The sequence below is a fragment of the Ovis aries genome, chromosome 21 (assembly GCF_016772045.2).
Source record: "Ovis aries strain OAR_USU_Benz2616 breed Rambouillet chromosome 21, ARS-UI_Ramb_v3.0, whole genome shotgun sequence".
Taxonomy (NCBI): domain Eukaryota; kingdom Metazoa; phylum Chordata; class Mammalia; order Artiodactyla; family Bovidae; genus Ovis; species Ovis aries.
The window spans coordinates 31,973,802-31,986,056 of NC_056074.1; the positions used below are offsets into that span (position 1 = coordinate 31,973,802).

General features: G+C 50.1%; 1 protein-coding gene across 6 annotated transcripts in view; it reads right to left on the reverse strand.

Moving 5' to 3' along the window:
• The window catches only part of NTM (neurotrimin), a 964,897-nt gene that overhangs the window by 18,645 nt on the left and 933,997 nt on the right, over positions 1-12,255 (reverse strand). For 3 of the 6 annotated variants that reach the window (XM_027959851.3, XM_027959856.3, XM_027959857.3), the window contains 3 exons: positions 8,003-8,154; positions 4,885-4,920; positions 229-261 (listed from right to left, as the gene is read on the reverse strand). In XM_027959851.3, the coding sequence (XP_027815652.1) occupies positions 229-261; positions 4,885-4,920; positions 8,003-8,154 (221 nt within the window). The remainder of the gene's footprint in view (positions 1-228; positions 262-4,884; positions 4,921-8,002; positions 8,155-12,255) is intronic. The other 3 variants (XM_027959853.3, XM_027959852.3, XM_027959855.3) reach the window with 3 other exon arrangements.

The window sequence follows — 12,255 nt, forward strand, 5'->3', positions numbered from 1 at the left end:
GTGCTGCCAGCAAAGACAAGTTAGACTTTGCAGGGGAGGCACCCGGGGAGAATCGATGTCCTTGGGGATGGTTAATCTGAATTGACACAGGGCCGGCCCGAGGTCAGGCGGTCCCCACCGGGCTGCCTCCTGGGGTTAGCGCAGAAGAGAACGCATCTTGCAAGAAGGCAATGAGGCTTGTGCCCCCCAGCCCAAGGCAGAAGCTGCCTGGAAAGTAAACATACCAACCTTTCCCAGGAGGCAGAGTTGTGGTTTTCACTTCTAAAAGAAATGAAAAAACAAGCCACTGTTATGGCAGAAAGCAGCCAGAGACATTCACTTTACCCTCCGATGGTTTGGGGGAGGAGGCTGAACCGGCCCAGACCCTGTACCGTCCTGGCCGCGGCCCAGCCCTGGGACACGCGCCCCTCTGCTGTGCTGGGAAGTCAGTTGGCATAGGTTGAGTGGGGGTTGGGGCAGGATGCTCACATTGGATCTCTGATTCAGAGATCCAGCATCCCTGCCGTGTCTTGGCTGGGGAAGCTGGTACCCTGGAGCCTAAGCCCCTAAGCCAATAAACACTTCTCTGTAGAACAACCCTTTTTTTCTTTGACCACCAGACTACCCTCTAATTAGCTGAAGTCTGCAGAAGCAGAAGTGGAAGTGTTTGTCACTCAGCTGTGTTTGACTCTTTGCGATCCCATGGACTGCAGCCTGCCAGGCTCCTCTGACCATGGGATTTTCCAGGCAAGAATACTGGAGTGGGTTACTGTGCCCTCCTCCAGGATCTTCCTAACCCAGGGGTTGAACCTGGGTCTCCTGCATTGCAGGTGGATTTTTTATCGTCTGAGTCACCAGGGAAGCCCTGAAGTCTGCAGGCTTTATTATAAAACTAAAGCTTAGGCCCTCCTGCAGTAGCATGAATGCAGGTGCCCACGCTCTGTTTGATCTCTAAAGTTAACCGGCATTCATCTATGCATCTTTGAGATATTAGTGAGCGAGGTTCTGTGTACCGGAGGAGGCCAGACCTTTGATATCTGACCTCTCTTGATGAGTCAGACTGTAACCAGCTGGTCCCGAGGGCTTCCTCTCCCTGGGGGTGATCTAAGACAGTAAGACCTGCATCCCTGATGCTGGGACCTGCCTGGGGAAATGCTGGGCATCAGCTCCCCTCTGCTGGCTGGACCAGGAAAGACCTCCACTCACCAGTTCAGGCTCTCGGGACAATGCACAGAGCCTGTCCTGCTGACTGGCCAGAAGCAGGCTGACCTCTCATCTTTCCTCGTTACCTGGGGGCCTCTAAATGCATTCATCCTGGATACAGAGGATGGGAAATCCTTCCACAGGGTATGTGCGTGTGTGTGCTAAGTCACTTCAGTCATGTCCGACTCTTCGTGACCCCATCGACTGTATCCCACCAGGCCAGTCCATGGGACTTCCCAGGCAAGAATACTAGAGTAGGGTGCCATTTTCTTCTCCAGGGGATCTTCTCAACCCAGGGATTGAACCTGCATCTCTGTGTCTCCTGTATTGGCTGGTGGGTTCTTTACCACTAGCATCACCTGGGAAGCCCTCCACCTTGTGTACAGGTATCTAATCACCATGATTCACACTTTAAATATCTTACAATTTTACTCATTGATTATACCTGAAATAAGGGAAAATACAGCTAAAAAAAAGAAAATGACATTAAAGCCTTTAGCACTGAAGTGATAGGATTCTCTGTGCAAAGATCCTTGCATATAGAAGGAAAGAACCTAGAGATGACTCCATCTAAACTCAACCAGAACATCTGACCAAAAACACCTGAGTACGTCCCCATGTATTCAAACTCTCAGTCTACTCTTTAAAGGCACCTGAGACATGACACAACTCTTGATCCAACTGGACATCAGCTGCCCCAAGAAGCCACTCTGGAAAAGGCTGTGGGCAGATCAGTAATCAAATATTGAAGCGGTGACTCAGAGAAGTCAATGGTCAATCAATAACACGATCTCTCTGCCACCAAACCCAGCTGAACCCAAGTTCCTAGGTGAGCACAGGGCTGCTGTCCTAGTGAGCAGAAGAGGGCTGGATTCATGCCAGAATGGATACATAGGATACACAAACATTCCAGAAACAGGGCGAGGGGATTTTAGTTTGGTACCTTCTGTATTTAGCCACAGGTACCGTGGAAATGCTGACTGCTGAGAGGCTGGGTTTAATGAGCTCTCTCTCATCCTCAGCAGGAAGAACAGATCCTCTCTCGCACTGCAACTGTTTCTTCTGATGCACAGGGTTGACTTCCTCCCCTCTTCTCTATTAAGATGATTTGATGGTCACTGCGAGGTTCGCCGGCATGAATCAGCCGACCTTCCCCAGAATACTGATGGCGTCGAATCTGACTCCTCGCCCAGGAGATAAAAGACAACGGACCAGCGATGGGAAATGAACAGCCACCGAGCCACTGAGTGCATCCCCTGCACTTGCCTGTGAGGGAGGGCATGAGGGATGGTGGTGGGTCCGCCAGTCCTTAGTTATCATGGCAGGAGTCCCGCAGCACTACATATTAACACGAGACGGGGACATGCAGTCCACTGTGTTCGCGAGAGGGGGAGCAGAGAAATATGTCAGCGTGGCAGAAAATGCTGAGAAGGAACGAAATTCTCTTATCTGGATCCTTCTGGACCATTCGAATACTGAGTAACAAAATAGGTTGGAATGCCTCTTAAAGCTAAGTGTTCCTCATGGGTGGAAATCCATCTAGATGAGGGGAGCATAACCTGGGCGTATTCCAGAGAAATGAGGTAGCTCTCTGTTCTAGGGTAGGCTGGCCATGGAGGAGGAAAAAGCAACACACACACACACACACACACACACACACACACACACACACACACACACACAGAGGGATGCATAAGATAAATGCCCCAAGAGCATGGTCTTTCTTCTCTAATACAGTCCTTCGTGTACAAGAGTCTGACAGCTATACTGAAGACCACACTAATCCAAGTCTTGGAATATTCCAGGATTCTACCATCTACAACACTAGCCTGACCCATTGCCCTGCACCCAACGAGAAGGGGGATGGGGTGGGAGCAACGTAGGGAAGAGAGCTGGCATGGAGACCCTGCCTCACATACACAGTGGATCACAGAGCACAGTGCGGTGAGGGCACCCAGCTCTGAGTCAGCAGGTGGAGCCTCTGCTCCTAGTCCCCTGCTCAGAACCAGGCAGGGATTTGTTTGCTTCTGGTCAGTTTTGTTACTGTTGGCTTCAATGTGGGATGAGCTCCCTCCATCCCTGGGGTGCACCTTCAGTGGAGTTCTAACTCCTCAGCAACCAATCCCTATCTCAAAAGTTCCCTTTCCAGCTGAGAATACAGATACCAGTGATTACAATGAGCTGTCACTCTAAGTCATTTAAAGTCCCTCGCAAGTTGTCCTCTGCCTACCTCCAGCCTCTCACACCATTTATGTCCCTTTCAGCATTTATGTCCTTTGCCAGTTTTCCAACATTCTTCGAGATCTGTACATATGCCTTGGTCAGGGGTTCAATAAGCACACATCGAATCACTAATTGAACCTGGAGCCTTCCATTGACTTCCCTTTCTATTTCTGTTTCACTTTCCTGTTTGTGGTTCATCACCACGGCGCTCTATATCACTAAGGCGAATACTGCATCCCTGAATCTTCTCACCATAAAAGCTTTCTCCTCTTCCGTCAAATAAGTTCCCATATAATTCATTTCCTTCCATCTCCCCTTCCCCAAGTCTAATGCCATCCTCTGATGATTGCTTGCATGGCCAGATGTGAATGGATGAACAGGATGAGGGGGGTGCTAGGTGGGATGAGAAGGATGGCAGGAAGTGGGGAAAGACCCTCTCTTCACTGTGGTCACAGCCTCTTTCCTGCGGGGCTCTCCGAGGGTCGGCACTGTCCTCAGCAGGGAAAGGTAAGCGGCATACACACCACGGGTCCGACTCCACCACTCAGCTTGGGCCCACTTCTGAACATTTCGTCATAGTCTAAATGAATCACTTTAGCTAGGCTAGGGGCCTTGAGAAAATCTGAGGGGCTGAGTAGAACGAGGTGAGAGATGCAGGTATCACAGGGTGGGAAGGGTTGGCGTGAAAGAGGTGGAAAGAAGCTAGGGAGAGGGCTTGAGAAATGAGTTCATGAACCCCTGGATCATGATATGGGGGGGTTCCTGTAACCACAGACTGGGCTCCAATGGTTCAAGATGCACCTGGTGGTTTCCAAAGCCTTTTTACCATGTGTTCTCAGGTGAAGGCTAGAGCAACTCTCAGATTGTAAGGCGGGTCAATTCTATGGCCCAGAAGAGGAAATTGAGTCTAAACGACACTTCCTGACCTGCCCAAGTGCACAGCACCCCTGGAAGTCAGGCTCTGGACAGGAGCTCAGCGGCGTCCACTCCAAGGACCTTGCAGGGCACCTGCCCACCTTCCTCCCTAAAAATGCTCCCCACGAATGCTCTGTGGCAGCTTAGGGACCCTCTGAAACTCTCTGCACTGGAGGTTCGCTTCTGTGGCTGATTAGGGGGCGGTTGCTGTCACTGGGGACTCCTATGAGAAGCACTCAGTGGGTAGATTTCTCTGCCTGTTGCCCCAAGCCTCGCTCTCTGAGCCTTTTCTCTTCATGCAGATCTCCAGGCTTTGAAAAGATAGAGTTGTTACTTTTTTTTATCCCTTCCCAGCCCTTCAGGGGAGGAGGGCAATGTGAGCAGAGAGTAAGGGGGTCCTTGGAGTTTCATTGGCTCCCAATAACCCACTTAGCACCTGCCACCATCCACTAGCTGCTGGACAAACAGGAGCCTCGGGGAACACACAGCAGGGCAGGGGGAGGGGGCTCTGGGAGAAAGCGGGGAGGGGAGAACCGATAAAGCAAGGGGAGGGGGGATACTGACCTTGCAACAAAGATGAGCTTGTAGGCTCACTTAGCTCTATATCGGGTGAGGGACACACAGGAGAGAAAAATGAAAACAAACACACGTATTATATACAGCAGCTATATATCCATCATATATAGTTTGTATACCAGCTTTCACAAACATTTCTGGAGGGATGGAAAAATAAAGGAACACACAAAAACCAGAGGTGGTGGGGCAAGATGCAGATGAGGAATGGTGAAGGGCTGGGTGCGTGCACACGGGATGCCAAGGTTGAAAGGCGAGGGGCTGGCCATGCATTTGCAGCCCCCACAGGAGCACGGACTCTGGGCGTGTGCTGAGCTGGGGTGCTGAACTGGTAGCAGAGGACTGAAGCCTCTTTCCAGATGAGATCTGCGTCTGATCCACAGCTCCACTGGTTCACTTGGGGAGACCAAGTTCAGGGATTTCTGGCCTCCCAGCACCACAGCAGGAATCTCTGTGATTCAGGATCCCAGGGGCTGAATTCTTCTGGGCCCCTGATGCCTCTGGAGCCTTAGGGACCAGGTTCTCAGAATCCTACTGGTAGGGTTCCTGCTAGGAAGGATCACCCCTTCCCCATTTGACTGTAGTTCCTCAAAGGCATTGACCCTGAAGGAATCTAACCAGCACCAGCATCCCTCACTTTTCAACATCAGGTCATGTGTGCAGCTTCCAAGCAGGCTGGTGGCAAAATGATGCTACCATTTTGATAGCTGGCCCTCGGATGCTACAGGAGATGGAGTTTCATCACAAAGTTTGTGTATTCACAGAAAGCAAAGGCTGCTTCCTAACCTGCCCAAGTCGGCTTGATGGGTCTGATCATAGGAAAGGGCATAGAAAATTCGCTAACACGTTTATATTTGTCAAGAGGCCTTAATTGAGAGTGGGCGTTGATACAGAGTTTAGGGGAGGGGCTGTGTGGACCAGCTGCAGTGTGAGCCAAGGGGGTGGAAATGTAGGCGTGGCACGTTAATGGGATTTCGTAGCTCCATGGAACTAGGTGGCACCCAGGTGGTGATGCTGTGACGGGCTTCTCAGAAATGCTCTCTTAAACGAGGCTAAAAACCTGGTTGCTGTTTGATCAAATTTGGAAATGTTCCAAACTGTTTCTCCCTCTTAGAGGTTTAGCATGCAAGGGCTGTGAGCCCTCTTGTGTTAAAGAACATCCCCGCACGGACACAATTCATCTTTGTTTGATCTAGTCTTTCTAAACTTGCTTGAATCCATGCTATCACTTTTCCAGACATGCTTTTAGTGAGTCCCCTGGACTCCAGAAAGCTGGCGACTGTAGGGCCGTCCCACGTGAACACAGACTGCCGGGGATGCGGGCAGAGGTCTTAATTGCCAAACACGCGTCTGTGGAAAGGAGCAGATTTACGGTGCATGCTTCACTGCATTGCTTGTCACAAACGCCGGTATTTCACTCTTAAAGTTTGCTTTTTCTCTCTCTTCTCATCTTAGATGGCTTCAGGGGGCGAGGCCAGGGAATTAGACTGCAGTGATAAAGTCAGTTGCAAAACCATTTCATGCATCTGATTTGGAGGAGCAAAGGGGTCAAAGGAGGAGGGAGACTGTTTACAGGGAAGAGGAAGGCTGTGGGTGGAGGGCGGGGAGAGCCTTGGATCTGGGAGGCAAAGGGAGGCAGGGCCGCCCCTTCCTAATCATGGTCCTTCTGTTCATGCAGACCGACACCTGCCAAAAAGCCAAAAGGCTGACAAACGTGAGCGGCCCTGATGACTGTCCCTGGGTGGGAGGCGTCAGACACATCAATCAGTCTAATCACAGCTCTGCCCATTCCGGTCTGCCAGTTCTGGGATCAAGGGCAGCCTGCCGCCTCCCAGCCCTGGAGGATAAAGCTGGGCTTTATTTTATGTGCTGGGTAAAAGGGGGGATGGAATGCAATTTGGAAATCTGGATGGAGCAGGGGAAGAGCACAGGTGGGCTGTCTGGACAACCTGATCGGGGTCTGTGGTGCCATGGAGGAGATGTGGCAGGGTGGGCAGGGGGTGAGCGGTGCTTTACAGAGCTCTGGGATTATCTGAGAGTTCTCAGAATAAAGGGGTTTAGGCTCCTGCCAATGATCTGCTAGTTTCCTTACCTTTCCCTCCCCAGGTGGTAGGGAAACACTCAAGAGTGCTTGTTAACATGGGAGACCAGGGAAAAAATTTGAAGGATTCCAAGCTAAGGTACTTGCTGGGGCCTGGAGGGGTGTGCCTCCCACCCCCGACCACCCCCACCCCAACAAAGCAACCAGAAATGAGTCCCATGGGCTGTGTGGCCAGTCTGCGTCTTCCTGGGGAGGGAGCCCGTCAGAGACGTAGGATGGCTCTCGGGCATCCAGGCTCAGGTCTGTGTGACTGTTCTCCCCGAAGAAGCGTGAGACCTGGGGATCTCAGTCTGTTTACTTGCCTCCTTCCCTTGTTTCTGGCACCCTTGTAGTTGCCAGGTGTGCAATGAAGACAGCGCAACTTGCCTTGCCCAGATTAGTCTTTCAATAGAGTGACTGAATGAATTGATGCGTGAATGATTATGTGACTTCTGTCGAGACAGTGGCTCAGTTGGACAGATAATGTCTTAACGCAGCCAGACAACACCCTGGGACACAAATGCAGAACCAGGGACACACCCACTGGCTATGTGAATTCTCCCTCGGACACTAACATTACTCAGGATCCCAAGGCCCAGGAGCCTACTTTTATCAATACAATGCAGCTTCTCTTATATCCCGAAGACTAGAAGAAGTTTCAGAAATGGTAACATTTCACACTCATCCAGGGAAGAAGTATGGAAATAGTGTGTGTTCCTCTCTGGGTTCCTGACTAGATCCGATAGCAATCCCCACGGTCAGTTAAGGAGATACTGCGGGGGAACGTTCAATGTCATTTCAGTATCTCCCAAACCCTTTCCTGCAGAGTCAGGACTTCTAGCACAGGATGAAACCCGGTGTTTCTTTTCACACGTGTGCTGTTTCTCTCTCACCCCCTCCCTCCTCATCCCTGTCCTTCTCACCCACCCCCGCCTAACTACTCCTGACTCTCTTCCTTACCCTCCCTTTCCCTGCTCCCTCCCCACCCCCACCGTGCTCCTTGCTGTCCAGCTTGGGGCTCCGTCTCACCGAACAGTGTGATGCTGGCATTGGTGTGGCCCAGCTTGTTGGAGGCCACACACGTGTAGTTCCCATAGTCGTGTTCAGAGACGTTGAAGAAGATGAGTTTTGAGAGGAAAGGTCTGTTTTCCACTTTGACCCCCTTCTTTCCTTCAACCAGCCTGAGACAAGAGACAGACCGAAAAGAGAGGGAAAAGGGGATGGTTATATGTATTTTTCCTCACGAGGAAGAAGAAAAACTCTGGAATTAGTGATCTTCCCTCTTCCCCCTTTCTGGCATCACTATAATCCCATTTTTTTTGTTTGTTTGTTTGTTTTATACTCAACCACACAACAAGTTCGCCACCATGGCGCACGTAATTACATTGCTCTGTTTTATGTGTGTGCCCAGAGACATGCCTGGCACAGAGCAGATCTTCATCTCTCTATCAATTATTGAAGTTCTCTGAAGGCGAGTGCCTTCAACAAATACAACGCGCCAGCTGTGTGCCATTCAGTCCCACAGGATCCGAGCAGTAGGTGCTGGAAAATTGATGTTATTGATGAAAATGATGATGATGGCAACCATGAAAATGAAGAACCCAGTCTGCAAACAGGAGAAAAACCTGACGGGTTTGAAAGAGCAAAGTTTTTCATGCACCTGGTAGTAATAACTGTCCCTTAAGAACTTGAAACATTCTACAGATAGTAATTTATCCTTAGACCTGATCAGGGTGAAAGAATCAGGGACCGTTTTCACACTAGGGGCCCCTGATGGGCCTGGGTATCCATTGCATTTGAGCATCTCATCCTGGGAGGGATTACAGAAGCCCGAGTGTGTGGCCTCAGGCGGCCAGGACCACCTCCCTGGCTGTCTTACCCCATCACGCAGGCCAACGTGCCTTAACGGCTCAGACCAGTGGCTGGGGGCCACTGATAAAAGCCAGGGAGAGAGGCGGGGAGGGCAGCCAGACACACTTGTTACAAGTGCGGACTCTTACGGGGCAGACAGAGAGGGAAAGGAATAACTGCTTCGGTGGTGGGTGGGGCCACGTTCTCCTTCTTTGGAGGCTGTTAGGAGGAATTCCTATTGAACCTGCATGTCTGCATGGAAATCATGAGACCAGCGCTTGTCTTTGTAAAAACCGCTGGGATGTCCTATTTCGGAGAACAGGCTTTAAGCCAAACAGTTAGTTCCCCTGAAATAATTTGTCTTCCTTGCCTGGAAGCTGTCTATGCTACAGGAAAGATAACCACCAGTGGGGACAACATCGTTCTAAATGGAGGATCTCAGGGATTGTTCCCAAAAGCTCAGCTGCCTGTGTAGGGCCTGGCTGGAGCAGGACACGTGACAGGATAATATGTCAAGGTGGACACATGTTGGTATGGGTTCGCAGGGCAGAAATTGAGGCAAATGGTTGGTACTGGAGTCATCAAACTGAGAAAGACAATATTTCAGGCAAAATAGAAAGTAAAGCTCAGCAGGACAATGATGAGAAAATGCTTTGTAAACCATAAAATGTTATTCAAAATAATATATTTCTGTGGAGTGAGACATTGCAAACTCCTTCCTGTTCCTGGGCCACGGGACAGTTTTGGCAGCGACATCAGCTGCTGTATCATTATCTGAAGGTGTCCTCTCTGCAGGATGAATGGACGGTTCTCTCCATTGCCAAGACTTGTGACCGCTGGGATGAGAAGACCAGGATTCGGGCCTCTGTCCCAACACAGCATCTGTCTCCAGGGAAGTCAGAGTGGGGCTGTGGGAACTTGCGTTGCTTTCCATCCTGTAGATGTTCATCTGGGGGCTTTTATCTCTCCCACGTGAGGGACAGCGAACCAGCCCAGGTCCACGTATTTTGTTATAATGTGAGCACAGTCCGAAAGGAATGAGGTGTCTGGCTGTACACCCAGAAGCCACTGTTCTATCTCCGGCTTGTTCTGTTGCTATCCTGCAGGGGATGCTGTCCGTAGGAAGCTCTGCAGCCCACCTGCCAGAGGCTTCTCTGAGTTCCTCAAGCTTATTGATCCCTTTTGCCATTCTGAAGCCATTCCTGGGCTGTGGAGGAAGTCGTCACATCAGGACCAAGCTGTGAATTAGATTTCAGCTCTGCAGTGGGGAGAGAACACTTGCCCAGAAAGCAGGCTTTGCTGACAGCTCTGAAATGTCTTTAGCTAAAAGCAGAGCAGGGCGGCCAGTGGTATTCGGCAGCATTTTGCAGCTTCTGGGGTGACGTTCCGTGTGGTCACACACTTCCCCATGCCACAGAGGACAGATGCCTCCATGCAATGGGAGAATGGAGGTGCCTGAAACTGAGTCAGATATGCTGAGACAGGTGTGCTGAAACTGAGCAGGACCCTGTGGAGCTCTGGTGCACAAAGCCTTTCTGTATCCCCAGTTTTCTAGTTTGTAGGAAATAGGTTTCATTCAGCCTCCTAGATCTTCCCTGAGTTGCAAAGGGCAGGTTCGAACACTTGCTAATTAGGGATGGGAGGGCATGCCAGACGGGGAGAAGCAGCCAAGAAGCAATTGGACAGCCTTGGGACAGGGTCTTGTTTCCCCTTCAAGGCCACTGGGGAGGCTGTTAAGGGATGCATGCGTGCTAAGCTGCTTCAGTGGTGTCCAACTCTGTGACCCCATGAACTGTAGCCCGCCAGGCTACTCTGGCCATGGGATTCTCCAGGCAAGAACACTGGAGTGGGTTGCTGTGCCCTCCTCTCCCCTTTAAGGGATACACATAATATCTTTGAGTTGTTTAGCAGATGTTGAAACCACCACCAGGTGGGAAAAGTTAACTACAAACTGCCCATAAGCACAAAAGGTTAATGATGCTGATCTCTGATTATCTCACCATCAGCCAATCAGAAGAATGTCCACTAGCTGATCCCACCCTCCTCTCTGAACCATTACTATAAAACTCCCCATTATCCCCTCCAGGTCGGGACACAAAGTTTTCAAGGCATGAACCCACTGTGACTCCCTTTTCCTGGCAAAGCAATAAAGCGATTCTCTTCTTCTTCACCCAAAACTCTGCCTCTGAGACAGAGCCAATTTGGTGTCAGGGTACAGAGGCCAGTTTAGTATCACTACCAGGCTTCAGCTTCTTCATGCTTTTCAAGAATTCAAGTCCCTACAGATGAGTGGTCTTTATTAAGGACAGGGTTCCCTTTCCTCTCCCTTTGATCCACAGCACACACGGTGGTGGCAGGCGCTGAGTGACTAGAACGCAGTCAAGAGAGACTTCTATCCTACATTCTGAAAAACCGCCTGTCTCCATTACAAGGACTCCTTTGACTGGTCTCAGAAATCCACTCCTCTCACCAGGGATATCAATTAGGCTAGAGGGGGCCTTCCCCCTAGTGGAGCCATCTTCCCTGGGAGACCTCCCTGGAGGAGTGACCTGCCAGTGGTCCAGGAAGGACAGGCAGCAAAGAGAGTTCAGAGGCAGAGATGCTCTTTAATAGCCTGGTGCCCAGAGGACAGACACCTCCATTCAATGGGAGAACATGGGGTGGGGGGTAAATAAGTGCAGAGCAAATAGAAAAACTGAGCGGAATCAACTAAAGGAGAGAAAAGGAGCTGCCTTGAGAAGGGCTCAGACAGAGGACTCAGAGCTGCCTGAGCCCAGGACTCTGAAAACGCCCTGCCCATGGAGATGCTGTCAGTCCGGCTCTCTCATCCTGGGGGAAGCCCGCAGCCCCCTCCCTGTGACACAGCAGCTCTGCAGAGCTGAGCTCGCCCTGCATATGCCCACCACTGTCCACTTCTGCCTAAGGGCTAATCTTTCCTCCACATCTTTTAAGATTTTGTTTTCTCCACATTTTACTTGCATTTTCATCCCATCCAGGATTAGAAAAACAGGATGTAGCTGATTAATTTCCTTGAAGATCTGAATCATTGAAAGTTCAGGAATTTACCCTGGAGCTCAACGGATTTCTGTTTTTTTTTTTTTTTTTTCCTATGTTTTCTGATATTGGATTTTCATGTCTCAGTTTTCTTCTTCATATAAAAGAAAAGATAAAATGGATGGAGAAAGGAAGCAGGATTTTGAAGATACCCACATTTATTTATTGGGAAAATACTATTGCCTTCTGCTTGATTATGAATTCTTGGGAAAAAGGAGAAAAGCCAGTTATTTCTTCTAATCTCTTTCTGAGTCTGCTTTTACTCATTCTGTCTCAGTACTTGCATCTACAAAATGGGCTGGATGAATACAGTGCACCCAAGTTGCTGCCAGAATTGGCGCTTTAGAACAAAAAAGTAGTGCTTCTCACGTGGAAGG